At 43.2% G+C, this 27,312-nt stretch overlaps 1 protein-coding gene across 4 annotated transcripts in view; it reads left to right on the plus strand.

Annotated features, from left to right (window-relative positions):
• Positions 1-27,312, plus strand: part of SULF2 (sulfatase 2) — a 238,580-nt gene that overhangs the window by 190,257 nt on the left and 21,011 nt on the right. For all 4 annotated transcript variants that reach the window (XM_074970050.1, XM_074970048.1, XM_074970047.1 and 1 more), the window contains 4 exons: positions 4,666-4,794; positions 5,747-5,803; positions 6,805-6,934; positions 17,897-18,104. In XM_074970050.1, the coding sequence (XP_074826151.1) occupies positions 4,666-4,794; positions 5,747-5,803; positions 6,805-6,934; positions 17,897-18,104 (524 nt within the window). The remainder of the gene's footprint in view (positions 1-4,665; positions 4,795-5,746; positions 5,804-6,804; positions 6,935-17,896; positions 18,105-27,312) is intronic.

Below are 27,312 nucleotides of genomic sequence, written 5' to 3' on the forward strand. Positions count from 1 at the left end.
GAGTGATATGTCTGTGGAGCAGGGGCACAACCACAATTTGCATAAGGAAGGGGCCCAGAGCTCTTCCGCACCACACCCTTTCCCCACTGCCCCCATGCCCAGTCTCTAGTGTTCCCCCTTTTGCTCCCAGTCCTAAGCTCTTGCATGTTGCTTCCACTCTCAGCCACATGCTCTTCTCTCCCCACCACCACTGCCCCACACCCGGCTCTGAGCTCTCCTCCCTGTACAGAGCACTTACCCAAGGAGCTGTTCAGACTGAAGAGCACCATCCCCACCAGGGGCCAGGCTGTTCTGGGAGCCCCAGATCCCATTCGCCTTCTACATCTCTGCTCCCCCAGGAATCACCAAAAGCCCAAATCCAATCTCCGCACCCCTCCCCTGCCCTTCTGGGGACTGGGCATTCTGGTGCCCCCGCTCCACTTCTGTCTGGGGACACTGGAAGGACTGCAAAGGTGGAGGGCCCAAGCAGGTGCACGAGGTTGCAGAACCATCACATTTGGACCGGCTGCCCTTCCATCAGGGCGGGGTGGCTGGGTCAAATTTCCAGCTCCGGTCAGTGGCTAAGGTGGGGTTCTCCCTTCCCCCCTCCCAGTTGTTCCCCTGCTGTAATGAAGGAGGGGAGGATGAATGGGGAAATAGAAAGCTCTTCCAAGCTTTTGAGGTGGTATGAAGGAAGAGGTGTGAGGCCATGAGTGTGGGGAGGAGACCAAAGGAGCAGTTAGGGGAGACAGGCTTGAGAAGAATGTAAAGCACAGGAAGAAGAGTGGGTATGAAATGAGAGATGAGGATCCAGAGATTCCATGAAGTGCATTAGGGACTTTGCTGTTGATTATGTGTGTAAGGTGCTTAGATAATACAGTGCTGGAGGACGGGGTATAAAAACCATAAGATAGATAGAGGAAGCCAAGCCCTGTATCACTTGGAGCATTGACTGGAGAGTTGGCTGTGTTAAGATTGTGCAGCCTTTTTCCACATTAAACAGGGCAGGCCCCAGCACACTCCTGCTTACATACATTGCGATGTTAGCTGGCACCACTTCCTCTCTACTATTAAGCCCTTTCCTTACCATTCCCGGGGAGGACCCTTTATGGTGTTATATTGGGCTACACAATAGATTATCTAGGTAGTAGGGTTAGTATGTCTTGAAGCTGCCTTTGGCTCTGATAATTAGGTAGGAAGGGGGGAGGATCTGTGGCTTGCCTCAGTCTTAATACTGCTATTTCCTTTTGAACTTCCTTTTAGTCTGGTGATACAGATGCATTTTAAATCACCAGTGAATGACACCTCACAGAACCTTCTTCCCATTGGGTTTTCTGTTTGAATACCTTTTGATAGAAAATATTTTTATTAGGAACACAGGAATCAGACACTGAAAAGACTTAATAGAGCAGAGTTCATCCCACAAAAGAGAAAAATGAAGTCCCATGGAGAGAGTCTGTATTAGATAGGAAATTGATGCTGTCATTGAGCCTGTATTTCCATATATAGTAGAACTTTTTTAATCTACACTTTGCTAATGAATACATATTATTTTTTACAACATAATTGCATTCTCTCCCCTCCCTTATCAGCAAAGATTTAATAGCAGTCACTGTAGTAAGGTGTCATTACTAAGCCTTCATTACTACCACCAAGTATCCTACACAGTATTTACTAGTAATTAATATAAAATGACATGTATCAAGAAAATGAACAAATGCAACATCCTTACTCTTGTCATTGTGTTTTCTTTTGCTAACTCTCAAAATTCAGTAATTCTCAAGTGGTCTCTCATTCACTCGTGTGAATTAGCAAGGTTCTGCTGTCCTTTATTTTAAGCTAGAAATCTACTCCAAGCCTTGTAGCTGCCTTTATGGTACTATCCTTATTGTATTTTGTCTGCAAAGCATGGGGACAGTAATTCCTGGTCCTCAAAGCCACAAAAATAAATTTTCTGCATAAAAGCATTTTTGCTTTTTTTCCACTTTTTTGTAGTCTCTCCATTTATTTTTTTTAAAGTGATGCCAAGTGTACATAAGAATAAGAAATGATGGGAAAGCAGCAAACAGTACATGCTTTCATGATATTGTAATTGTAACAAAAGTGGGTCTTAAATGTATTTAAAATAAAAGTTTATTTTCTGAGGTGTGGCACCATTCAGTTAGTGAGAAGCACTCTAGTGAACCAGGTTGAAAGTAAGAACCTAAGAATGGCTATACTGGATCTAGCCCAGTACATGGTCTTCCGACAGTGGTCAGTGCCAGCTGCTTCAGAGGAAATGATCAGAACAGCACAATTATCGAGTGATGCATCCCCTCTTGGCCACTCCCAGCTTCTGGAAGTTTGAGGCTTAGGACACCCAGAGCATGGGGCTGTGTCCCTGCCCATATTAGCTAATAGCCATTGATGGACCTCTCCTCCATGAACTTACCTAATTCTTTTTTGAACCCGTTTATAGTTTTGACCTTCGCAACATCCTCTGGTAACGAGTTCCACAGGTTGACTGTGCAGTTTGTGAACTAGTAGTTCCTTTTGTTTGTTTTAAACCCGCTGCCTATTAATTTCACTGGGTGACCCCTGGTTCTTGTGTTATGTGAAGGGGTAAATAGCACGTCCCAATTCACTTTCTCCACTCCAGTCATGATTTTTAGACCTTGATCACATCCCCCCTTAATAGTCTCTTTTCCAAGCTGAACACTCTCAGTCTTTTTAATCTCTCCTCATACGGAAGCTGTTCCATCCCCCTCGTCATTTTTGTTGCCCTTCTCTGGACCTTTTCCAATTCTAAGATACATTTTTTTGAAATGGGGCAACCAGAACTAAATGCAGTATTCAAGATGTAGGCGTACCATGGATTTATATATTGGCATTATGATATTTTTTGTCTTATCTATCTGTTTGCTAATAGTTCCTAACATTGTTAGCTTTTTGGACTGCCACTGCACGTTGAGCAGGTGTTTTCAGAGAACTATCCACAATGATTCAGAGATCTCTTTCTTGAGTGGTAACAGCTAATTTAGACCCCATCATTTTGTATGTACAATTGGGATTGTTTTCCAGTTGTTACTCAGGGTTTTCAGAACCCACAGCAGTGGTAACTTAACTGTTTCACTCCAAGGGATGTCAGGAATGACTTAATGGGAACAAGTAAGCTTGCTCTTATCTAAAACTACAGTTTATTAGATTTAAGCACACACAGATGCATGCAATAGGTTTAGAACATCCCATATCTTTATCTAAATTCTGGGACGGTATTGAGTAATTGACAGCAGGTCTGCAGTGGCCAGTTGCTTACCCGCCGGGGAGAAAAGGTGTCGAAAAAAGTGTCTCTTAGGGTAGCTTCAGAGGACTTCTCCAAAGCACACTATGTTATCTAGTCCTTTTTATAACTAACTATTACAAAACACAAAAATCATAGTGACCCCTACTGGGTCATCACTTTTCCTACCGTTCAATAAACTATTTATCAACAAACATTCCTAACAATCTTAGTCATAATAAACTTTTATATCAAAGGCGCCCAAATTCAAGGTTCTTGTCCACTTGTCCACTTATCCTCTTTCAGTCTCAATTGTTGACTTTTTCTCTTCCCTCCTCCCAGTCTGAGCGGAAACTGCAGCTAGTTTTGACCTTGCCTCCAGAAACCCTGCTTTTAAATTAACCATTAACTATGTGGTGTTCTATTTTATTAATTCATGGTGGCTGAGTGCACATAATATGATTGCAGTTGGCTTAATCACATTCTGGGGTACACGCACCCCTCAAATCCAGGGTGAACACAATATGCTTTACTTTGCATTTATCAACATTGAATTTCATCTGCCAGTTTGTTGCCCAGTCTCCCAGTTTAGTGAGATCCCTTTGTAACTCTTTTCAATCTGCTTTTGGAGTGAGATGAAGGGGTACATTACTAAATTGTTTAACTGCCCTAGTGACACTGGATGCCTGGCTGTATCAGTACTTTGCGGAATGGAGAGGCTGGTATATAGGATGGCTCTGTTATTACATTTGAACTTTCACAGTTGGAGTTATTCTGCTGTATTTTCCTTTTGCCTCCATCTTATCTATCTTTTATCTCTCCCTCCCTCTCATGCACTCTTAATTATAATAACCAACCCTTTAGCTGTTCCCTTTGGGTAGTGAGACAGGATATTTCTTCTCTCCACTCTTTCTGTGTAACAAACAGTTCGGTGCCATAGGCCCAGATGTTTGTTTTTGTGATATATGTTGAAATAGACAAAGTGTGTTCTATTTGCCAGGCTTTATTTTTAATAAAATCGTCACTTTAGATGACTTACACATTAATTCTCTAAGACATCACAGGAGTTATGTGCTTTTTCACATTTCAGAATAGTGTTGAACCCTTCCTTTTACTCATTAACTTATTTTGCCTTATAACCCTTTTTTCATATTCAGTCTGAAATGCTTTTGTTTTGGAACTAAATCTTCACATTAGCCTCTCTTGGGGTTATGCATCTGGGGGTAATTTAAATATTGTAATATTGTATATGTTAATCCGTTTCAATACCCGACTTGATTGGATAATATCTCCCTTTGTTCTGTGCTGATGTCACAGATTAAGCTTTTTTCAGATCCCATATCCTCTGTGGAGGGGCTGGGGTTAAGATGGTAGTTCACAATTTCCACAAAGATTCTCTAAGCAGGGTCTTTATATATTTCTTTCAGGAATCCTCACATTGTATTGAACATTGATCTTGCTCCTACAATTCTAGATATTGCAGGCTTGGACATTCCACCTGACATGGATGGTAAATCCATTCTAAAACTGCTGGATTCTGACAGACCAGTTAATAGGTAAAGAAAAGAAGTTTGTGTCTCTGTGTGTATCTGTGTGTCTGTGTTCAGCCATCTGCAGATAAATTTAAGGGGAAACCAAATGAATTACAGATATAGACTAGACACGTTTCACAGGAAAATCTACAGACCTGTTCAGCGCTATTTAACTGACTTCAATTTTTTAGTTGGCCAGATCAATCTATTAGCTATATAGTATTTGCCTTTCTGATAGCAAAATATAATGTGTGTGAGTGTGAACTGGCCTTTGGTCATGGGGATATTTCTGTTTGCATGAGTTACAGATTTTAAATGTGTCTGTGGCATCATTTATAGCTATGTCTTTTAAACGAAGCCTTTATTATTGTTTAAACTGTAAAAACTAATCATACATCGATGCTTTATATAAAGTCAGATTCTGTGTTGTTTATATCATTATATTGGAAATACATAATTATTTTCTGAGACATACCCTCAACACCTTCACCTGAAAAAGCTGGGGGAGAAGATTCACGTGGGTGCTTGTGACAGACAATAGTCTGAGGAAAAAGCAACTGGAGGAGGAGAGAGGGAGTGGGGAAATGTGCGCTTGTGGTGGAGGAGAGCATTTGGGTCAGGAAAGGGCTTTTGTCAGGGCAGGAGGATGGTTTTGCAAGTAAGGCACTGACCTGGGATCCAGAAAATCTAAATTTAATTACACACTACCTTTGTGACCTTGGGCAAATCACTTAATCTGTCAGTGCCTCAGTGGTTTTTGTATAGAAACCGTGACTATAGTCTGTGGCTCCATTGTGGATTTTGTCCCCATGAGAACAAATCCGTCCCACATTCCTTCGTGATTAGCACTGATGACACACATCTGTCTGTTTTGTACAGTTACACGTTCCTGCGGGAGAAGTGGGTTGTGTTTCTGGAGGAGCAATGGGGAGGAAGGGAGGAGAGGCTGGTTTTCATGAGAATTTTGTTTTTATAGGTTCCATTTTAAAAAAAAGATGAAGGTGTGGAGAGACTCATTCCTTGTGGAGAGAGGGTAAGGAAAGAGTTAATCACAGAGCCAAGTTGCTCTAAATAGGAGAATCCTGCATGGCTGGAGCCTCCTGTGAAAGCCCATAGCTATGATCACATCCCTGCAATGGTAGTGGCATTGCTGTCATACACCTAATGCCAATGAGTCTATGATAGGAGAGACTGTATGGTAGCTTTGTGCTAGCCCTGGTCCCTGCACACAGCTGGCATAAGTGTGCTGTGCATAGAGGGGTTTGGTGCCAGTTCTGGGGTGAAGAGGAATGAATTCTTGCCCTCCTCCCTCCCTGCAAGCCACAGAGTGGGAGCAGCTCCACGACTGCTATCCCACATCCTGCATGCGAAGAGGGTGTAAGATGATTGATCTTCCTAGTTGCAGATCGACTAGCCCTGTCCCCATATCTGTCCTGCCCCCAACTTCTGTGTTCACGTACAAGGATGTACACCTAGCACTTGCAAAGTATAGCTCCATGGTACCCAGGAGGGTATGGTCGCCTTGCATGGATTCCCTGCATCCACCTTGCAGTGAAACCAGTACCTCTGCAGATCAGGCTTTTGTGGTCAGCTGGGTTTTTGAAAGGACTGCATCATTTTATTAACACTCCTAGCTAGAGAGAGGCATGAACCAAACTTCTGCTCTGCGTTTGGGGTCTGGATTTTGAAACTCCTCCTTCCACAAAGTATGGGGATGTTCTGATTTTAGGGTTCTTCCATGTACCCAGCTCTGTTAACTCTTGTAGTTATGTATGCTCTTACTGGGTTAATCAAATCTCCCACTTGAGGAGGCAGCATGGTCTCACCTTCCCACATTTGCAGGATAGCTCTAGTAGCCTGGTTCATTTTCAAAGCAAATGGGAGAAGTGGAGTGGATTCAGTTTCTTCTGGAGCATTAGATTTTGGCCACTGGGAGACGCAGGACACCGACAGGGATGGTCTGAGCCACTCCGGCAGACCCTGTGTAGTATTTCAAATGAGTCTTAATGGAATGCACTTTTTCTTCCCCTCCAGTAAATTACTGCATAAGAGAGAGAATGAGAAGGTGGATGCTCAGGAAGAAAACTTCCTGCCCAAATATCAGCGTGTGAAAGACCTCTGCCAGCGAGCCGAGTATCAGACCGCCTGTGAACAGCTTGGGCAGGTGAGGCATATTTAGCACACAGTGCAAGAAGTTAGATCAAGAGCTAAGTTTAACACCACTTGCAAACTGTGATAACGTCCTTCACCTCATTCTCAATGCCGGCTTATAAATCAAGTGACTCATTTTTGTGGCCTTTGCTCAGAACTGTATTACAGCATTTATGAGATTGACTGGCAGTCAGGAAATTGCTTATTCAAGTGCCTATATATCGATTCCCAGCTACTGTAAAAGAACGGCCTCGATTATTTTAACGTTCTGTTCCCCAAACGGAATGAAGTTCAGGATACATTAGTGTTGAGAATTCACATTGAGCACCACAGGAAAAATTATTCCAAATGTACATAGTTCCTTTTGCTATGATCTCGTATATATTTTTCTAATTATTTGAATTTGAATTTAAATATACTAACATAAAGTCTAATCTGGGCTCCATGTGCCCTATCACTAATACAAATATACAATGAAAACCATAGTTTACATACACAGTTACCACGACTGCATGTGTTAACTGTGTGTGAGAATGAACGCTTAGCTGTCTGATTGGTCAATTGTGTCTGTGGTTTCTATGACTGTTACATAGCTCTGCTATACAAATATGAAAATGTCCACAGCCCAGACCCAAATTACATAGGAGAAGCTCGGCAAATGATTATAGTACACCACTAGGAACAGAAGGCATATCCTCAGCCCCATATAAAGTTGCTTTGTGCCCCCAGAGTGGTGCAAAGGTACCACAAGCCTGTCCTAAATAGGATTCCTCCTGGTGTAGAAGCCAGAAGGGGGTGCTCCGAGGGCTAGGATGCACTGTTTCTAGTAACAGGTTTAGTAAGTTTCACCAGAGTAATGGCCACTAGGAGGCCAGTATGAGTTGGTACATGTTACATCAGCCCTGTGGATGCTTTAACTTGTGCCAGGGGGCAGTCCTAGGATCAGGAAGGACAGTAAAATGTAGTGTAAAGCCACGCTTAGCCACCTCCTCCCCTACTGTCAGCTGCACCAATCTTGTGCTCAGTGCACCTGTGAATTGACCCACAGTTTCTCAGCTGTTTGGATCTGACTCAGATGATCAGACACGTTCAGTAAGAACCTTTCCCAGAGCTGATTTTCCTCCTGTGGCTTCCTTTTTAGGTCTAACTGCACGAGAGGTCATATTCCTCTCTTTTTCAAAGTCCAAAGTACCGAAGTCTCACTGGTATGAACTTTGGTGCAGCGGATTATTGTCATCATTTCTTTTGAGCTGGCACTCCACATGAATAGGAACAAACAGTAGATATTTAAAGTTGTCAGGCTCTTGAAGAAGTCAGAGGGAATGTTAGCTATTTTTGTTACAAAGTTTCTGGGGAAACTTAGCTATTCTGTTCCCATCACTATGTATCCTGCGAGGGCTGTTTCAACTTCTTTCTTATGCTATTCTCTTCCCTGTGGCTTGGAACTTTGTAGTAGGGATTGAAGGGTCAAGATTTTTCACATAAGTTCAGATAGACACTGGAACTGTCTCCTTGTAAGAGGTTACATAGCTGCATGCAGGGCTTTTCCCCCTGAAATTACTGCATGTCACGGTCCTTGGGGGGGGGTCAGTCTCTGTACGGTAACACATATGCATGTGCACACACTTACATTTTTGTGAATAGTAAAATACTTCTGACATCAAGCAAAAGTGAGAAAAGGGGTCAGATCTCTACCCAGAATTCTTGGTAAATTGAGAGGAGAGGTGTGACACTGGGAGATTGGTTTGCCATGTCCATGTAGTCAGAAAGGGAAATAATTGTTTTCTGCATTTCAGTAAGATGTAATTGGAAGTAATGGGATGATATTGAGCAAAAGAGAAATTAAGTTGGACATCAGGAAAAACTGCCTGACAGTCAAGTCTTTTAGACCCTGGGATGCTTTCCCCAGGGAATTTCAATCCAGTCAGCCCTTGCTATAGAAAACACGCCCTAGTGCTCTGTCTAGACAGAAAGTGCAATGGGAGATGAATATGTTTTCTATGGGCAGAATTTGTCCCTAAATATGGGTGCATCTAAATGACTTCAGAATGAAGCAAGACAAACCTTGAAGGGGGCATATTATTATTTGTTTGGGGCTGTTGATCTAGACAGCCCTACACGATAGGTAAAATATGCCAAATGCATAACAAATCCCAGTCCTGAGAAGTTTAAAGTGTAGGTGCAGTAGTTACAGTACAAACACAGGGCTCTTCTACACAAACAATTAGTTTGCAGCAAGCTGGAGTGTGAATCTACCCAGTACTAGCTTGCTGCAGACTAGCTGTCCATGTGGACTCTGCTGCCGTGCATTAACCATTCATTTAGTTTGCTTTGATCCAGTCGTCTTTGATCTGGGACTAGATCAAAGTGAAGAGGACTAGATCAAAGCAAACTAATGAATTGTTAGTGTGTGGCAGCAGGGTCCACATGGACAGTGAGTCCACAGCAGGCTAGTGCTGGATAGATTCACACCCCAGCTTGCTGTGAAGTAAATGCTCATGTAGACACGCCCACGGTCCTGGTCCCATAAGGTGGATTCCCAACGAGAGGTTGAGGGCATTTAATACTAAGCAGCTCCTAGTAGCCAGAGTGCTTCATAGAATAGGTGGATTTTTTCAGATCCTGTTATAAAGGATGGAGGGATGTAGCTTGGTCAGGATTAGGGCCTTGGCCAAAGCCCACTGAAGACATTGGGAGTCTTTCACTGAGTTTTGGACCAGGCTGTTAATAAGAGAGATGCTTCAAGCACAGAGGATAGTAGGAAAGGTGGTAGGAAGTCTTGAGTAGGAGAAGGAGACAAAAGAAAAGCTAGAAGAGAGGCACAAGCAGATCATCAGGACCAGGCAGGAGGCGTACGAGAGGAGGAGGATGGAGTTCTGGATGGAGGGGAGGTAAGGAGAGTGTTGAATGCAAAGTGGAGAGCTTATAATTCTCCTTTGTATACACAGCTACCATCACTACAAATAGCGCTTCCCGCCAGTCCCTGCAACCCTGAACTGTTAAGTCATTTCTCCCCCTTACAAAATTCTCCTTGAACTGTAATCAGGTTAATAAGAGGGCACTGAGACCATTTGTGCTGTTAAAACCCTTGATACAAAGTCTCTCGGGGGGGGGGTTGGGTTGGGTTGGGTTGGGTTGACACTAGTGAATGCAAATACCCACAGAGTGCTATGGGAACGTGTGTAGCAGCCTTCCAGGTTTTCTTTTGCAGCTAGTGTTGCATTAGTTACATCCAACAAAGGACAACTGTAGCCCCAGATGAAAGAACAGTTCAGAATTCATATTCAGAGATCTAAAGGGGGGATGAGCTCTTCCTTCCCGCATGAAATAAAAAACATTTATCCTAACACCTAATGGCTTGCACACAATTTCTTTCTCTTCTTTCCAATTCGGCCTTACGTTCTATACTGACTTGGTAAGCGGAAGCTGACCCACTTTTATCTACCGGACTGCATTAATATGCTTTTGTGGAAGCCAATTATGATATCAGCATTGCTCTGTGGAGTAATCACAGCAACTCCTCAGTATCATCATAACAGTTGCACAAAGGACTCCATTTGAGTAATTACACACATTTGCTTAGCGTGTTTCACCCACTCAGCTAGAAGATCACTAGAGTGAATCTAGTCCATGCCTTTAAAAAATAGCACATTTCCTTTTTAAATAATGTGATGTGGGATAATTGTGTTTAGCCATTTGCTAAGAAAAACAGATGTCTGAGTTGGCAGTATTTCCTCTTCATCCCCTGCTCTTTCTTTGTTGTGCTACTTGTTATAGCTCAAAATGTCTTTGTGTAGGGTTAAAAAGCTTCCTTTTGCACTGCCATTTTCTCCAGGAGAATTTAGAGTCCATCTCCAGTTCCCTCCCGCATAACAGTTCTGCATGTGGAAGGCTAGTTGCTTATCCCTCCCTCTGGCTGTTTTGTGCTATGCAGGGGGTGCTTTAGATTCCCCTCTTGCAGAGGTTCTCAAACTTCATTGCACCGTGACCCCCTTCTAACAACAAAAATTACTATACGACCCCAGGAGGGGGGACTGAAGTCTGAGCCCAAGGGTTTCAGCCCCAGTCAGTGGGCTTTGACCCGGGCAGTGGGGCTTGGGCTTCAGCTTGGACCCAGGCTTTGGCTTCAGCCCTGGGCCCCAGAAAGTCTAAGGTAGCCCATTAAAATGGGGTCCCGACCCACAACTTGAGAACCGCTGCCTATTGTAAGGAAATACTCAGGTGGCATAAAGGTGACCAGAACATGCTGTAGTAAGATGATCCATGGCTGGCAGAGCACTCCCTAGGGTTTTATTCCTGTCAGCGTAATTATTATGTTGGAGGCTGAACTGGCCCCTGACTGGCCCCAGGATTAGGGAAGTAGAAAGGTGGCTTAGACCTCTCTTTTTCCCTCTGTCCGGTGTTTCCTGCACCCTGGGCAGAGCACATCTTGGCTAGACTTGGGAACTGGACCACAGTGCACAGCAATCTCCTTCAGTAGCTGGAAAGAGTATACACAGTAAGGCATCTATTTGTCTGCCTTTGTGATGCTCTGGCTCGCGGAGATGAATCCTGGAAGTTACTCAGGAATCTAGCATCTGTAGCAGTATGGCATGTGGGACCAAGTGAGCTATCAAGCCAGCCGGAATCTCCTCTGAAGAGTTTCCGAGATCCATGGTGCTCAGTGCCTCATAGGATCTGGACCTTAATATGTGATTAAAACAAGAAATAACTTGTTCAGACATTAAAAATAATGAGGCATTGTTGATTGTTTCCAGTCCCTTATTGAAAATTAAAATCACAGAGATTTCCTAAATGTTGTTTTCAAGGATTATCTATCTATTTCTTATTGCAGTATATGATCAGTGGGATTGGGAGGAATTATCCCCCGGATCAGATTGGCAGAGACCCTGGAGGTTTATCGCCTTCCTCTGCAGCATGGGCCATGGGTCACTTGCAGGTTTAAACTAGTGTAAATGATGAATTCTCTGTAACTCCAAGTCTTTAAACCATGATTTGAGGACTTCACTAACTCAGCTGGAGGTTAGGGGTCTATTACAGGAGTCGGTAGGTGAGGTTCTGTGGCCTGCAATGTGCAGGAGGTCAGACTAGATGGTCATGATGGTCCCTTCTGACCTTAAAGTCTATGAATCTTTTCTGTTTAGCCAGAAATAGCCCATAATGATATATCCTCTGTTGATAACCATTATATTACTTGTATTGGGTTTTATTGTTGAGCTTAACTGCTTCATGGAACCTAGATAACATTTGTACCTCCTGTTAATTATGGGATGTGTTTTTTGAATCCCTTTCAGTAAAGATAACAGGAGCAAGTTACTGGCCGAAGTCAGTATAATTCAGCAACAACAAAACCCAAATACCCTGACACAAATAGCAGTGTGGTGCAGTGGACAGCACGTTGAGCTCGAAAGTCAGGTGATGAGGGTTCTAACCTCAGCTCCATCACTTGCCTGCTGTGTGACCTGAGACATGCCACCTCACCTCCCTCTGCCTGTTTCCTCTCCTACCCTTGGTCTTGTCTATTTAGATTGTAAGGTCTTTTGCTTAGGGGTTCTCCTTCATTGTGTTTGTCCAGCACCTAGTTCAATGGGAGCCAGTTGCATCTGGGGCTTCTTGACATTACCGTAGTACAAATACTAATAGTCTTAATAAATTAATTATAGAACGACAATATTTAAATTCAGAGTTAAATTTTCATTCATGGTCATGTGTTGATATAGCTGACTATAGCTAACGGCTGTTTCATTGTTATGCCAAGAAGCATCCTAAATTTCATCTTCCTGTCTGTAAGTTTCCCTTCATTCATCTTGTAATTTTAAGGTTTGAATTATATGCAGTGCTTGATGAAGCTGAATTTGACCTCAGAGGCTACTGGTCAGGAGTTTCACAAGTCGTCAACCAGTGTAAGGGAATAGAAGCCAAACGGAATGAAGAGCAGGAAGTATTATTTCTGTACTGATGATTTGAAGGAGAGGAAACTCGATTCATCCTTTGCTGATAGAGAAATTGGCGGGAGTGCACAAGAGAGCAACAAAGATAAAAGGTTTGGAAAATAAGACCTGTGAGGAAAGGTTAAGGAACTGGACGTGTTCAGTCTAGAGAAAAAATGGCTGAGGGAAGAGATAACTGTCTACAAGTATCTAAATAGATGCTGTACACAAGACAGACCAATTATTTTCAATCAGCAAGGACAGAAGAAGAGATAATGGGTATGAGATAGAGCAGGAAAAATTCATTTTAAGTATTAGGGGAAGCTTGGTAGCACTTGGGCAACAGAACAAAGTGCCAGTAGAGGCTGTAGAATTACTTACATTGGAGATATTCAAGTGAAAATTAGAGATGTACGGATTGTGCATGATTTAGGAATCATTAAATCAGTCCTGCACAGGAGGGTGGACTAGGTGACTCATTCCCGTCTAGCCAGAGGATTTTGCCATATTATTCCTGATTAGTCCAACCAACCAGGGAGGAAGGCTTGTGGCTATCTAACTGATCAGAGCTGGAGCTGCACTTTTCACTTTACTGCCTACTGGGATTTCATCCCTTCCTTCAGCAAAAGAAGAAACCCCTGAGACACACTGCTGACTTGAGGCTTAGTCCTGGAATCCATGGGCTTCAGGGAGAGTCTCACCTGATAAGGATTGTGTGATCAGCCCCTTTTTCCAAAATAAAAATATTGTAAATTGAAAGAGAGATTCACTGAGGAAATAAGCAAACTGCATGAAAAAACCTACAGTGAAGGTCACAGCTATTTATTTCTGATTGGAGCCCCAAGTAATGACTTTGAATTAACACCTGTAATTGCTCTAGTGGCAGGAAAGCTCTGAAGCACAATAATGCAAAACCACTTGATGGTGGTAGGGAATGGGATGGAAATTAAGACTTCTTGATATGAATACAAAATACAGCATACATCTGCCACTAGGGGTTACGTACATGTTAAGAGGGTAGCTTCACTGAAGAAATCCAAGACGTTACTGTCTGCATGCGTCAAGGAGAAGTATCTGTTCCTTATACATCTGCTGCTAGATTTGTGTTTTAGTGCCCAACTATTTCTACATGTAGGAGATACTTTGGGCCTTTGTGAAGGGATATTCTAGGATCACTTTTCCATAACACTGAAGTTGCCCATTCAACTGTGGGCTCGGTTTCTCCAAATCATGACTGCTGTGATTAGTACATGTCGGGGAGGGGCTGAGAGCACTTGAGTATGCCTAGCTAAATAGGTGGCAGTGGGCACCGATGGAGCTGGTTAACTGGCACTGTTGCCCAATGTGGACAATAGGAATTCCTCTACTAGAGCAATATGAAATGAGAAGTATGAAGAGTTGTTAACTTGATGGCTTCCAGGCCACACTGCAAAAGCCTCTTATTTGAATGTGTGTTCTGTGGGAGTGCATCCTCACTGACCTCACGTTAACTAACTCCTAGTAAGTAATGTGAGCTTAAAATCCTAGTGAAGACAGGTCAGTTTGCAGGGTTAACACATATCAGGTCATTGTAAACCCTAGGCTCCTGCACAGCAGGTTGGGATAGACTGTAGGGGAGCCTAGTGTTCACAATGACCTGCTAATGTTGGTTAAAACTACAAACTGCCCATCTTCACTAAGGTTTTTAAGATGTTAGTTACCATGAGTTAGGTCATATGAGTTAAGAACACGCCAGATTTTTCCTAGTGAAGACAAAAAAGAGGGAGTGGTAAAAGGGGGTGTTTTGCTGCTTGGATTTATTGGCTAGCTGCATTAACCCATTATTTGTAAATGATTATATTTTGTTGTTGGGTGGTCATCATTTGTGACTGTGAGCCTAATTAATTGTCTGGGCACCTGGCGCTCTTTGTCTGGGTAGTTTGAATTGTTTAAATCGCCCTCCACTCAAATACAGAAAGTTGTACTCATTTCCCTCAGTGTGAACGTGCTCTACAGCAGACAGGAATGATGGCAGCTGCTGCTATTCCTTGACAAAATGGGTGTTAATGCTTAGAAGCAGGCTCAGGGTGCATTGCAGGATCCATGGGGAGCATGCCACTGAGTACGCACACACATCTCTGGAAAAAATAGAAGCAAACATTTCTGGTTTGTTCTGAATTTCTCTCTTCGGTGCAATTGTCCAATGTATGTTTCTAAAGAGTTTTGCTCAGTATCTTTGTGCATTTATTCAGCAAATAGGCCTATTGATTACAAACATGCTTTTGTAACAAAGCCTTCCAGTGACTTTCACAACAGCTCAGAACTCCTTTGTGAAGATTTTTAAATGCACCAAATTAATGTAATTCTCCCAGTTCACATGGAAGGAGAAAGTTGGGCATTTCTTGCTTTCTTGATGTGAGATGAAGGAAGAAGAGAATAAATTGTATTGGGGTACACATTGGGGCACTTATATAGAGCAGTTACCATCTTGTCATATTAACTTCCTCATTGCTGAGTCTATGAAAAAGGCTCTCTTTACTGATACATCATTTTTCTATAGCTGAGTTCTACTAAGCTGGAAATGTAGCTGGTCTGTATATTTTCCAAAACAAGGTTCAGATGAATCAAAATGATTCAAAAATATAGCTTTTTCCAATGTAAGAGCTCGTATTAAGCAAACGGATTTCTTAATTTAAACTCGGGTAGTTACATTTTATCACATTAAGTAATTTTAAAAATACTTACCTGGCGATTTAATCTTCAGAGCTTTTTTCCTCACACACCCTGGGAGGTAAATTTATCCCACTTTAACAGAGGAGGAAACTAAGGACCCAACCCTGCAAATGCCTAACTTTACACATCTGAGGAGTCCCATGGGATTCTGCATGTGCTTAATGCTAAGCAGGTGTGTAAATCTGAGTAAGACTGGGGCCTAGGACACACACACAACTTGTCCAAATCCACAAAAGGTGTCTGTGTCCAGGCCATAATTACAACTCAGGAATCCGTAGCTCCCAGTCCACCAGACATGCAACAAAGTCTTGAACTTTCAACATATGCTTTAATTTTTTTTTTTTAACGTGGAGAAACAAGCTCTGGTTGGCCAGGACTGTGCAAGATCTCTAAACTAAGGTGCCACAAGTACTCCTTTTCTTTAAACTGCCTCTGCAATACAAGCACTGGGTTGCTGTTTTCTGCTTCGCTGTTGTGCAAATAGTGGTATAAATTTCAAAGGAAAATGAAAGCTTTGTTCCCAAGCTCCAGAAGCATCTCGCTGTGGGAATTGAGTTATTCTTCCTCATAGAGCGGCAAGTTGGTTGTAGAATATTCTTTCACTTGAGAGCTGCTGCTGGTTTGCGGGTTGTTTTTTTTTTGTTGTTGTTTCCTTTTGAAAATGTCCCAAAGTTCTGGTGAGGCCTGGAGGCTCAGATCTAGAGAGCCTGTAATAGAGAAAAAGTGGAATTTTTCTCAAGAAAAACTACAAGATGAACGGGGGTTTTCCAGTGATGGTAGATTTGGGACAGTAACAGACACCTTTCCGTGTTTTAAAAATGAGCCCTTTTCTTTTGCTTTATTGCAAGTTTGTTGTATTTTTTCCCCCCTTGATACCTAATTCAGTGATACCAAAAGGCTCTACAGGTCAATTTTTTACAATTTGAAAATACACAAGGGCTTAAATAGAGATTGGATGGCATGAGATTGTATCCGTCTTGGGTGGAAATTATGACTTTCACTTTATGGTTGTCCAGCCCAGCTCCATTGACTTCAGTGGGAGGTAGATCAAGCCTAAAAGGTGCAGTTAAACACGTTTTCATGATCTTCCCCCAGTGCCAGAGGTCTGAGAGAAGTATTCCTTAAAAAGCTACTGAGATACATGTTTGGTCAGGGTGTGCCTACACTGCAAAGAAAAACCCTCGGTGTCCTATCTCAGTTGACTTGGGTTCAGGGGGCTTCGGCTGCGGAACTAAAAATAGAGTGTAAATGTTCCTACTTGGGCTCTGAATCCGTCAAACTTGGAATCCAGGCTGTAGCCCAAGCGGGAACATCTACACTGATATTTTAAGCCCTGCAAGCCCAAGACTATTGGCCTAGGCTCTGAGATTCGGTGCCTCAGGTTTTTTTTTTTGCAGTGTAGACATATCCACAGGTGCATAGACTGTGGGAAGGGAGGTGGAGCTCTCAAACAAGTTGCTTCTCTCCTTGTATTGTGTGGGGTGGGGCTGTGAATACACACAGGGTTGCCCTCCTGGACTGATGAAGTAGTATTCTGTCAGGCTGGAGAATGCTGTGATTCATAGGAAGGGAGAGCATTAAAGGAAATAACTTGCCAGTCTTTTAAAGTTGGGACTAAACTTCGCTCCTCCATTGCCACGGTCCCAAGATTTGTTCTCTCATTTCTGGGACTGGTCTCCCTGTTGTGGGTTATTTTGTGTAAAGTCCGCAAGGAAATGGGCAGCAGGCTAGAAATTAGGGAGTCCCTCTGCCAGACCTGATAGACTGTGCATTCCAGGTGTAAAGGACAATCGTATGGAAGGCAACTGGCCAGTTAAAAAAACCTTCTAAATCTTTGATTTATAACTGTGATTGTTTTGTTACATTACAGTAATAAGCCAACTGTCCTCAAGCTAAATAAAGTGCATAGAAAATATGGTAACTCCCTTCATTCTACTCACCCAAAAAGCTTGCCTACAAGCAAAATCAAATGCAAAAACAGAATAAAGAAGATATGCGTTGAAAATGGGAAGGTTGCAACAACCAGTGTATTTTGAGTGTAGATAATTTAACGAAGTGGCGATTTATCCTGGGCTGTTTTTAGCGTTTTGGTGAGTCTGGTAAACCTGTGTTGCAGACGTGTTGTACTTTTGCATTTGTTCAGATGTTGCTACTGACCCAGCCTTTTGCAGATACACTTATATGGAGCTTTATACTTTCGGTAAGACCTCAGTGACTGCAGTGATGGGCACAGTATTGAAAGATAGTTTTCGCTAATGACTAGCTCTGTCTGTCTCTTTGTATCCTGTCTGTGGCATGGTGGCAGTGTTCTAACAACCAAATGTAACTTGCAGAAATGGCAGTGTATAGAAGATGCCAGCGGGAAGCTCAAGCTGCACAAGTGCAAAGGGATGGCTCACCTGGCAGCTGCGAGCAGCAGCAAGGGGCTCTCCAATCTCATGCCCAAGTATTACAGCAGGAAAAGTGAAGACTGCAACTGTGAGGAAAACGAATACAAGCTGAGCCCTATTGGACAGAGAACGAAACTCTTCTCTAAGAAACGTAAGTGACCGCGCTGCCTCTTCTGTCTCTGTGTCATAGAAAAAAGGCTTGCTCTTTGCTCATAGAACATTCTCAAGCTTGGGTGCCTGATGTCAAAGTACCTGGATCTGTATGTAGGCACCCGAAAAAGTGGTCTGATTTTCAGAGGTGCTGAGTGCCTGCAGCTGTCACTGAAAATCAGGCCACTGATCTGTACAAATACAGATTTAGGTGTTTAACATTAGACACCCAAATTTGAAAATGTCCTCAACCTGTGGAACACAAGGATTCTTTGGGAGTAGAATGTTTTGATGCTTTGCCATCCAAAGCAGGGCAATACGGTGTCTTCAGTGGGACCAGGAATTGCCCCTCAGCATTTAGTGACTGTGAATTTGTTTGATCATCCTGTCTGGGTGGAGCATGTATTTTATGTACATCCAGAAGCTTCTCTTAGGGATGTGGTTATGGCTATCCGCTCCTTGGATACATATTGTGGCATGAGAGAAGCCTAATGGGTCTGATTCCCCACTGCCTTCAACTTGTTTAGTCACTTACACCCATACAAATGGAGTGTAAAGCACAGCCATTTGGATTCAGCAGGGTTTGTACCTTATTTGCTCAGGTGCAAAGCCTATACGAGGTGTAAGTCTGTGATGATTCAGGCCCATTGTCTGTAGCCTGTACATTTACACTTCAGAAAAAACCTTCAAGAAAAGACCAAGACTGAGCCTGGGTCAACTGCTCATAGAGCATGTATTATGGGACTAAAAATAGCAGTGTAGATGTTCCTGCGTAGGTTGAAGCCAGGGCTATGAAACCTGGCAAGGAGGGTGGGTCTCAGAGCCCAGGCTTTGGCCCGAGTGGGAATGTCTACACTGCTGTCTTTAGCCCCATAATGCAAGCCACCATGGTTTACAATGGTGCCATGGAGCCAGGCTCATGCTCAGAAAGGGCCTTGGTCTGCTCCAGTTGGATTGCGCCCCCAAACCCCGCCAGCCCGCTAGACCCCCCCCCATCACTTGCTCCTGTCTTCCTGCCAGCCTGCCAATGGCACCTCTCCGACCCCTGGCTGGACCCCAGTGCACCTCCAGCTCCGGGCAGTCTCTGCTTCCCACCACCTGTGGGGCCCTGCCTGTCTCCCCAGAGCTGAGCCACTTGGGACTGGTGCAGAAGCCTGGCCAGTCTCACCAGTTGGGGTGGGGCTGGGGGGGCTTAGCTGGGCCCCTCCAGGCAAGTGGGTCCTAAGGAAGCCCAGCTGGGGCAGGCTCTGGCCTGGCTGACCGTACCACTCCCAAGGGGCTGGAGCGATTCCCCGCCCCAGGACCAGCCCTGGCGTAGTATATTAAACTGGTGTAGTATATTAAACTGCTCGCCGTAGGAATGTGCTGCTACATGAGATTGTAAGAAACTGCTATTGCACAAAACTGCTGCCTGAAGTAGCGAATGCCTACAGGTAGCAGTTTCTTGCACTGTAGTATGTGTGAAATTGCTACACTAGCTCAGCCCGGCAGATACAGCAGGGCAGGTGAGTGCAGCCGGGGGGCAAGGTGTGGGGGAGTGGGTCTCTGAGGGGCCGGGGGGGGTGCTGGGCTGTGAGGGGGCAGGGAAGATGTGTGCTGGGGCACTAGGGATTAGGGGGTTCTGTATGGGGTGCTGGGCAGTTGTGAGCTGGGGGGCGGTGGGCAGGGGTGGTGTTGTGCAGGGCACTGTGCATTTGTGGAGGGAGTGGGATAAGCATAGCAGGTCTGGGGGGCCTCTGACCATAGGGACTCGGGGGGTGTTTGTGTTGGGCAGGGGGGAGCTGTGTGGCACAGCAGGGGCCCACCCCCGAGGGGAACGGGCATGCTGGCAGCAGAGGGTCAGGTGGGCCACTGTGTATCTGGCAACTGCCAGTTTGTAAATAGTGCCTTTGCACTGGGCTGGGTGGAGTGGGACTGCCCGTGCCATGCCATGCACCATTGCCCCTGGCTGGCCCCTCGCTCTGGGGCCTTGCCTCCCCGTGCCATGGTCCATTGCCTCCATGGGGGCACACAAATATGTTTGGAGCCAGGCCCACAAAAGGTAAATCCGTCTATGCAAGCCACGTGAGCCTAAGTCAGTTGACCTGAGCTCTGAGATGTAGAGCTGTGGGTAGTTTTTGGCAATGTAGGCGTACCCTCAGAATGACTGTCAGTAATACACCCACCATTGTGTCTCCTTTTGATGCCTGAGCTGGTGCTGGGGGGAAAATATCTGTTTTTAATCCATTTTTTAAAAAGAATTGTAGTACTAGTGAAGGCACTGTCCTCACAGCTATGGGGAATAAAATTCTTTATTTATGCACCAGCCAAGAAAGGCACTCGACGCTCATGTGCCTGAGGACCAGCAGGGAGAACTGCTTTGTGCCTCCCTGCAGTCAGGCCTCCTGACCCTACTCTGAAGAGAGCACCTCCAGGTCCTGTCCCCTCTTGATCTCTCTGCAGCCACTGCTAATTAGTTCTAATTGTTTGTGCTTTTAGTGATGAGGACACGTGTCCCAGTGGAGATTTGCACTGCAACCAGTTTGTTGATTTTTATCATTCTTTTCAAAAATACAGTAGTTTAAAAAAGAAAAAATAGAAAAGAAAAGAAAACATTCAGCTAATCCATTGAACATCAGAGCGACTGTGCCTCAGGGCCTATGCATTTTCAAATGGCATCCATGATGCTGTACCATATGTTTTCTTTACTACATAAACTTTTTCAGAGAAAAAGTATGTGTAATGACCCCCACTCTCTTCTACCTCTGCCATGGGTTACCAACAGAGAATGAACCTGGGACCTTCAGCATTAAAAGCCTGGGCCTTTACCACTTGAACTAAAGGAGTAACTCTGTTAGCAGTAGTAGGCTTTTATCCTCTTCTGTACAATAGTTACTGCAGTAATTTATTTTTAATAAGGGTGTGTACCCTCTTCGTTCCAGAAGCTGCTTGCTTCTAATGTCTTTTCCTCACGCTCAGCCAGGGTTGACTCTTAACCAGAAATTGAATCCAAAGGAGGTGACTCCATTTCTGGTTTCTTTGCCACAGATCAGGTGCTTTTCCACAAAGCCCATTCACTGGCTCTGGTTTAAACCTGAGTCAGACTAATATATATATTTGAAGTACATAGTCTAATTATAGATTAGAGGGAAACAGCGGCTCAGAATTATTATTCGTCTGTAATGTTGCTTTTGTCTCACTCCACAAATGCAGTGCCTTAATTATTTAGCAGATTAGTCTTTCTCTATAATGACCTGCTTCAGACAGAGAGTTTGAATTGATTTTCTTCCATTATATTTGGCTTGCAAGATGGTTAGTAACTACTAAGCTGATTTTTAGGTGAATAAAATTATTGGTTCCAGGATGAAATTACACAGCTACACTTGCTGTTTAAGTATGTGGCACAGCAGATAATCTTTAAATAATACTAGAAGTTGCAGCTCAATTAACTTTTTAAAGGCACAGAAAAGAAAGAATTCAGTTACAGGGACAGGTTGAAGGCTCTTAATATGGAGAACAAAACAATTCTATTTAAATGGGGACAACATAATACTATTAAGTACATCTGCACAGTACTTCATAGACATTAACTAATCTTCACAACATCCCTATATGGTGGTTAAGTGTATAATTATATCTCTTTTACCGATGAGAAAGACAAAGGCAAACAAGTTAAGTAAGGTTAGGGTACAAGGGAAGTTGGTGTTAGCCCTGGGATTAGAACATTGGAGTTCTGGTTCCCAATGATATGCTCAGAAGAGGGAGAGTTTTTACTAGATGTTGAGTGATAAGACATGGAATTAAAGTTAAAAAAAGGAGAAATTTTAGCTTGCTAACAGAAAACACACTTACCTACACAGGTCTGGAAAATGTATTACAGTTCTTAGGAGGTGCTCAGAATCAGATGGATAAACTCATAGAAGGAGTAGAGTACAATCTCCCTAGTGCAAATGAGATGATGGACAAGTTGAAGCTAATTAGATCACCTCTGAGTCAAGAGGATATATTGAACTTCTTTGTTAGCCCAGTGTGTCCAGGCATCGGATATAGAATCCAAGTTTAGGAACATAGGCCCCAAGGCAGCAAAGCACTTTAGTATCTGCTTAGGGCAATAATTCGTGATCTCCCCCCCCCCCCCCCCCCGAACCTTCTCTTTATTTAAAAAAAGAAACCCACATGACTTTAAGTTCAGGTATAGTCATAGTCTGGTATAGTCATTGTTTGAAAAATGAATTGTTAATACAAAGGATTTTTTTTTAAAAAGTGGAGTGGGATTGTGGGAATGGAGACCCTAGTGACTTCTCAAGTAAATGGGATCATTTGCAATTGTAAGGCCATTTACACTACTGTAGGCCTCAGTAGGGAAGCACAGTGACTATGTTTTCAAAATAATCAGCCTAGGGAGACTAACCAGAGTCTAATGATCAAGTTATCACTTCTTGTTTCTTGAGTAAAACAACCGGGCTCCGATGCTTTACGTTTCCCACAGCCAGTCTTAGCAGGGCATGGTGTTCAATGGAACGGATGAGCTAGGGTCAGTGACATGGACTGTCTGGAATGGCATCAGGAATTCTTGCACATGCTGTCACAGTGTGATTTATTAGGTAATTAATGTGCGAGTGGGCACAAAGTGACACAGGCCAATGTAACTTTCCAGTATGTTATTTTAAACAGCCCAAGTGGAAAGCTGGCTCATTGGATTGAAAATGGTTAGGGCAGGAGAAAATGGTATAACCGAAATTTGAGCCTTTTTCTCCTCCAAATTGGTAAAATGCTGCAAAAAGGGTGATCCAGATGCTAGTGTTGGGTACTTGGATTTTTATGACATATTTCATGTTTCTTAGGATGGGAACTGGAAAGAATATGTACTCTTTGACACACTGGGCAGAACGTTAAATCATGAGGAACAATTTCATCTGATGGAGAACATGTACAGAACTATTGGGTGCCCAGGGCATGCAGGATCAGGCTCCAAGCCCATTCCAGTGCCTAGCAAATGCTGCTCACTAAAACAGAGAACACAAGTTAAAAATTAAAACAACAATTCCAAACTGAATTAGACACCTGATTTACCCCTGTCAGCAAGAGCGAGTATATTCTGGGTTGGTGATACTCAGCTGCTAGGCCTAAAATCAATCTGGGGGCACCTATACATTTATAGCTAACCTGAAATTCCTTCATATATTGGGAGCAAGGAAAAAGGACTTTCAGCAGGGTGTGTTCTCTGAGTGTACCTGCTTTTTAGTGTAAGTCGGGATGTTCTTTGAATAATTTGTATTTCTCTGTCCTCTTAATTTCCTTTGAGTTTTAGATGGCTTGTGATTTTGTATTAAGAAATATGAAACAAAGCTTTCTGGAAGTAAGAACATTTAAACAATAGTGAGACTATAATAAGCAATATTACACAATTGTCTTATGATGTATAATGTTACTCTGTATAACAAATGTGGTATAGATCTGCCCCTACTGTGATGCTGAAATGCATATGAATAATGGCAGTTACAAATATGCATGGTCTACTTCCACTTTTCTGCCTGTAACTTACTAAACAGGAAGGAAAGAGCATTGTACAAAACATTAGTGTATTTTCATTGTAACTTCCATGAGATTTGTTTTGCTTGAAGGTCAGATTCCACTGCTGTGGCAAAATCCCAGTGTTTTAAGACAGTCTGATATTATTAGGAAAAAAAAACACCTGAACATCAATTACTTAGAGACAAAAGATTTGGGGTAAAATTTTCAAAAGCACCTAAGTCACTCAGGGCCAGATTTTAAGATATTTTGGCCCTTAAAGATGCAAATAGATGCTTTTGAAAATTTTACTAAGCACCTAATTTCCCATGGAAAATCTCAGTAGGCATCTAACTGCAACTTTAGATACCTAAATAGTTTTAAAAATCTGGCTCTAAGAGTCTAAGGCACTTTGACAGGTTTCAGAGTAGTAGCCATGTTAGTCTGTATCCGCAAAAAGAAAAGGAGGACTTGTGGCACCTTAGAGACTAACAGATTTATTTGAGCATAAGCTTTCGTGAGCTACAGCTCACTTCATCGGATGCATGTAGTGGATCCGATGAAGTGAGCTGTAGCGCACGAAAGCTTATGCTCAAATAACTTTGTTAGTCTCTAAGGTGCCACAAGTCCTCCTTTTCTTTTTAAGGCACTCTGGTACTTTTGAAAATTGTACCTTTCTCCAAAACTCTGTTAAAATATATTGATAGTAATAGGAAACATTGAGCTGGCATCAGATTTTTTTTTTCCTTATGGGCCATTCAAATAAAATAAATTCCCCATGGTTAGAATCCATTAGCAGAATACTTGCTCATAGTAATAATCTAAAAGACTTTTTCCATGATCATTTAGGAAATGGAAAATACATCAGATCCAAACTACTGATGCAGAACGGGTAGCAGCAGGGAAGTGCAAGTGCTTTCGCCCTTTCACTAATGCCTCTGCTATGTAGCTGGGCTTCTGCTTTGGAGAAGTTGCCACATACAGCAGATACAGTACGCAGTTATCCTTGAGAGAACTATCATTCCGAAGTGATCTCAGTGCTAAATCATGACTTTGGCAGGTGGAAACTAGTAATAAGGCTTGAATGATGGCTTAGGGAAGATAATATAAAGCTGAAGGCTGTGCGTGCTTATGCCAGATATGAAGTTTATGGTTTTATAATAAAACATTACCTCATTTCTTTATGTAATTGAATAATTATTCCAGGTGCTGCAGTGCATGCTCACCACCCATTGCTGAAACCTCAGATGCAGCTACTTTTTGCTACCAAAAAATAACTCATGAAAGAGTCGACTGGTTTAGTCTTCAGTCTGGCTGAGGCAGACCTATCTGGAGCTTTGTACCTGCCCCCGAGAGAGAGAGACAGACCCATGCTGAGGGACACAAGAAGAGAAGGATAGCAGTTGTGGAGAGATGGTGCAATGATGAGGCATTAGCTTCCTTTAGCATAGATCGATTTCTCCAAACTCAGTTTCTAGATTCAGCTTTGAGGATGTAACCATATAATAATATAGGCAAGATATCAGCCAGCTTCTGAGGAACAGAGACGGAGAAAAAGATGTGAGATTCCTGGGCCTTCCTGGAGCAGAGGCTGCGAAACCTGGTAAGAAAATTATGATGACAACGGATTGTAGGCATTTAAGGACTAATAGTCAGAGGCCCTGCACTTGTGTGTGTGTGTGTGTGTGTGTGTGTGTGTGTGTGTGTATACAGGCAAATGAATTGGAGAGCAAAACTTGGAAGTTGTGGGAGCAAATCAGGTGGTTAGACATGTAACTATCAGAATTTGTGCCCACAATTTGCTTTGCAAACAAGGAGGCCCAGCTGAAAATTCATCACTTAAAATATTTTAACCATTCCTCTTGGAATAGATGGCATTTGGGACAAATCACAGTACTAAATACTCTGGTCCAGCACTGTGGATAGTGAATGACAAAAACATGACTTGATTTGTGAGCTCTCTCATACCAGATTGATGAAGAATGACTCAGGTGAGACTGGGAATGGCTGCAATGGAGAAGTTCTCTCCTGCATTCTGAGTGTAAGAGGATTCTTCAGGGATACATGTAGGCTGTGGTTCCCTGCAGCTGCATGCTAAAGGCCAGTGCACCAGGTTGGGTACATGAAGTTCACAGGGACTAGAAACTCTTGACTGGCAGAGAATAACAAGATGAAATAAGAGAGCAACTAAAAAAAGAAGAGTTTGCATTTTGAGTCTAATCATTAGGGTGTAGCTTTTTGGAACATCCTTCTGGTATTGAAAAGATGGGAGTTTCCTCCTCTTATTCAAACGTTTCCATAATTAGAGCCTAAAATGTTTTTTTTTCTTCTGCTATGATTCACCTGGCTCAATATCAGCAATACATTTTGAGCCCCAGGTGGAAAAAAGTGCAGAGCTAGATCATCCAGCTGGTATTCTGCTTTCTGTAGCACATCAACTGGAATTAAGTGCCAGAAACCAAAGCTTAGCACTGGGAGGAGAGAGATGTTTCTTTTGCTGTTGAAAGCCCACCAAGATTCATGAATGGGTCCTGAACCTCCTGACCAACTTCACCAGGAAATCCGAGATGGGCCCCCAAAACAGGTCCTATGTCAATTATAGGACATAACTCATTTGAACAGTCCACCTTTTTGGTGAGACAACACACTGGTTAATGTTTCCCGTTTTTTTTTCTCCTCTTCTGTATGGGGGTTTCCCCTGTTGAAAGGTCTGTTTTGAGCATGTGGGCTAGTTTCTTTTCATGCCACAGCAGCATATCTCTCTTCATCAGACTGAAAAACAAAAGTCTCATTCTTGTGGGGTGCACTCTGCTAGCCTTCAGCTTTGGACAGAGAGGAGGAATCCGGAAGAGACTTGATTCCAGTGAGTCCTGGGACAACCATGAGTCCCTTGATGCTCAGGAAAGGATCAGGCACCAGCAAGGAGAGGGGCCTTTCCGTGGTGGCTTCCAGTCAGGTTGTGCTGCTGTCATCCTTTTTTCTGCAAGGGCAGGATCTGGATGTAAAACTTGGATCCATCTCTAGAATCTCTTGGGTTTTGAGCAGGGAAGAAGAATCTTGGAAAGCAGCAGTACCAAACAGACTGACGAGTGATTGTGGGCAGTTCATAGTGCAGAATGGTAACCGTGTGAGTTTGGGCTGCGTACGGAAAGACTGTGTTATAAGGGACTACGTGGCACTGGAGAGACTGTAGAAGAGGCAGTCAGCTGTGGGCACCTCAGCATCAGAAAGATATTGGCAAACAAGGGAATTTAGGGACAAGGAATAGAAATGAGGAAGGGCCAGGCGGGATTGATTTGCGGGGAGAGGTTAAAAACTAAAATAGCTTGTCTGTGAGGGAAAAAGGTGAAATTGAGACAAAGGGTCAGTCTGAATGCTGGGAAACCTTTCTGAGCTCCGTCAAAATAGTCTCTGTGGGATGTAATGGGAGTTCAGTTGTCTGGGAACTTTAACGTAGATCGGACAAAGCCCAGGAGCGCATGCTGAAGGGGAAAAGCTGTCGTGGTATGCGCAGGAATGACCTAGTACAGTGCAGCTCTTCCATTTCTACTGATCCGGGTTATTTTTTGAGCTTTTGCTGCCACCTGGTGACTCTCCCAGTAAAAACAATTTTTAAAAATGAACTATGTTCTCGCTAAACCATATTGCAGATCTTCCTCCCCCCGCCTTCTCTGTGCCCATCTGCCCATGAAAGTGGTAGTGAGACAACAGCTCTGAGG

Source organism: Natator depressus, chromosome 13 (assembly GCF_965152275.1).
Source record: "Natator depressus isolate rNatDep1 chromosome 13, rNatDep2.hap1, whole genome shotgun sequence".
Classification (NCBI taxonomy): domain Eukaryota; kingdom Metazoa; phylum Chordata; order Testudines; family Cheloniidae; genus Natator; species Natator depressus.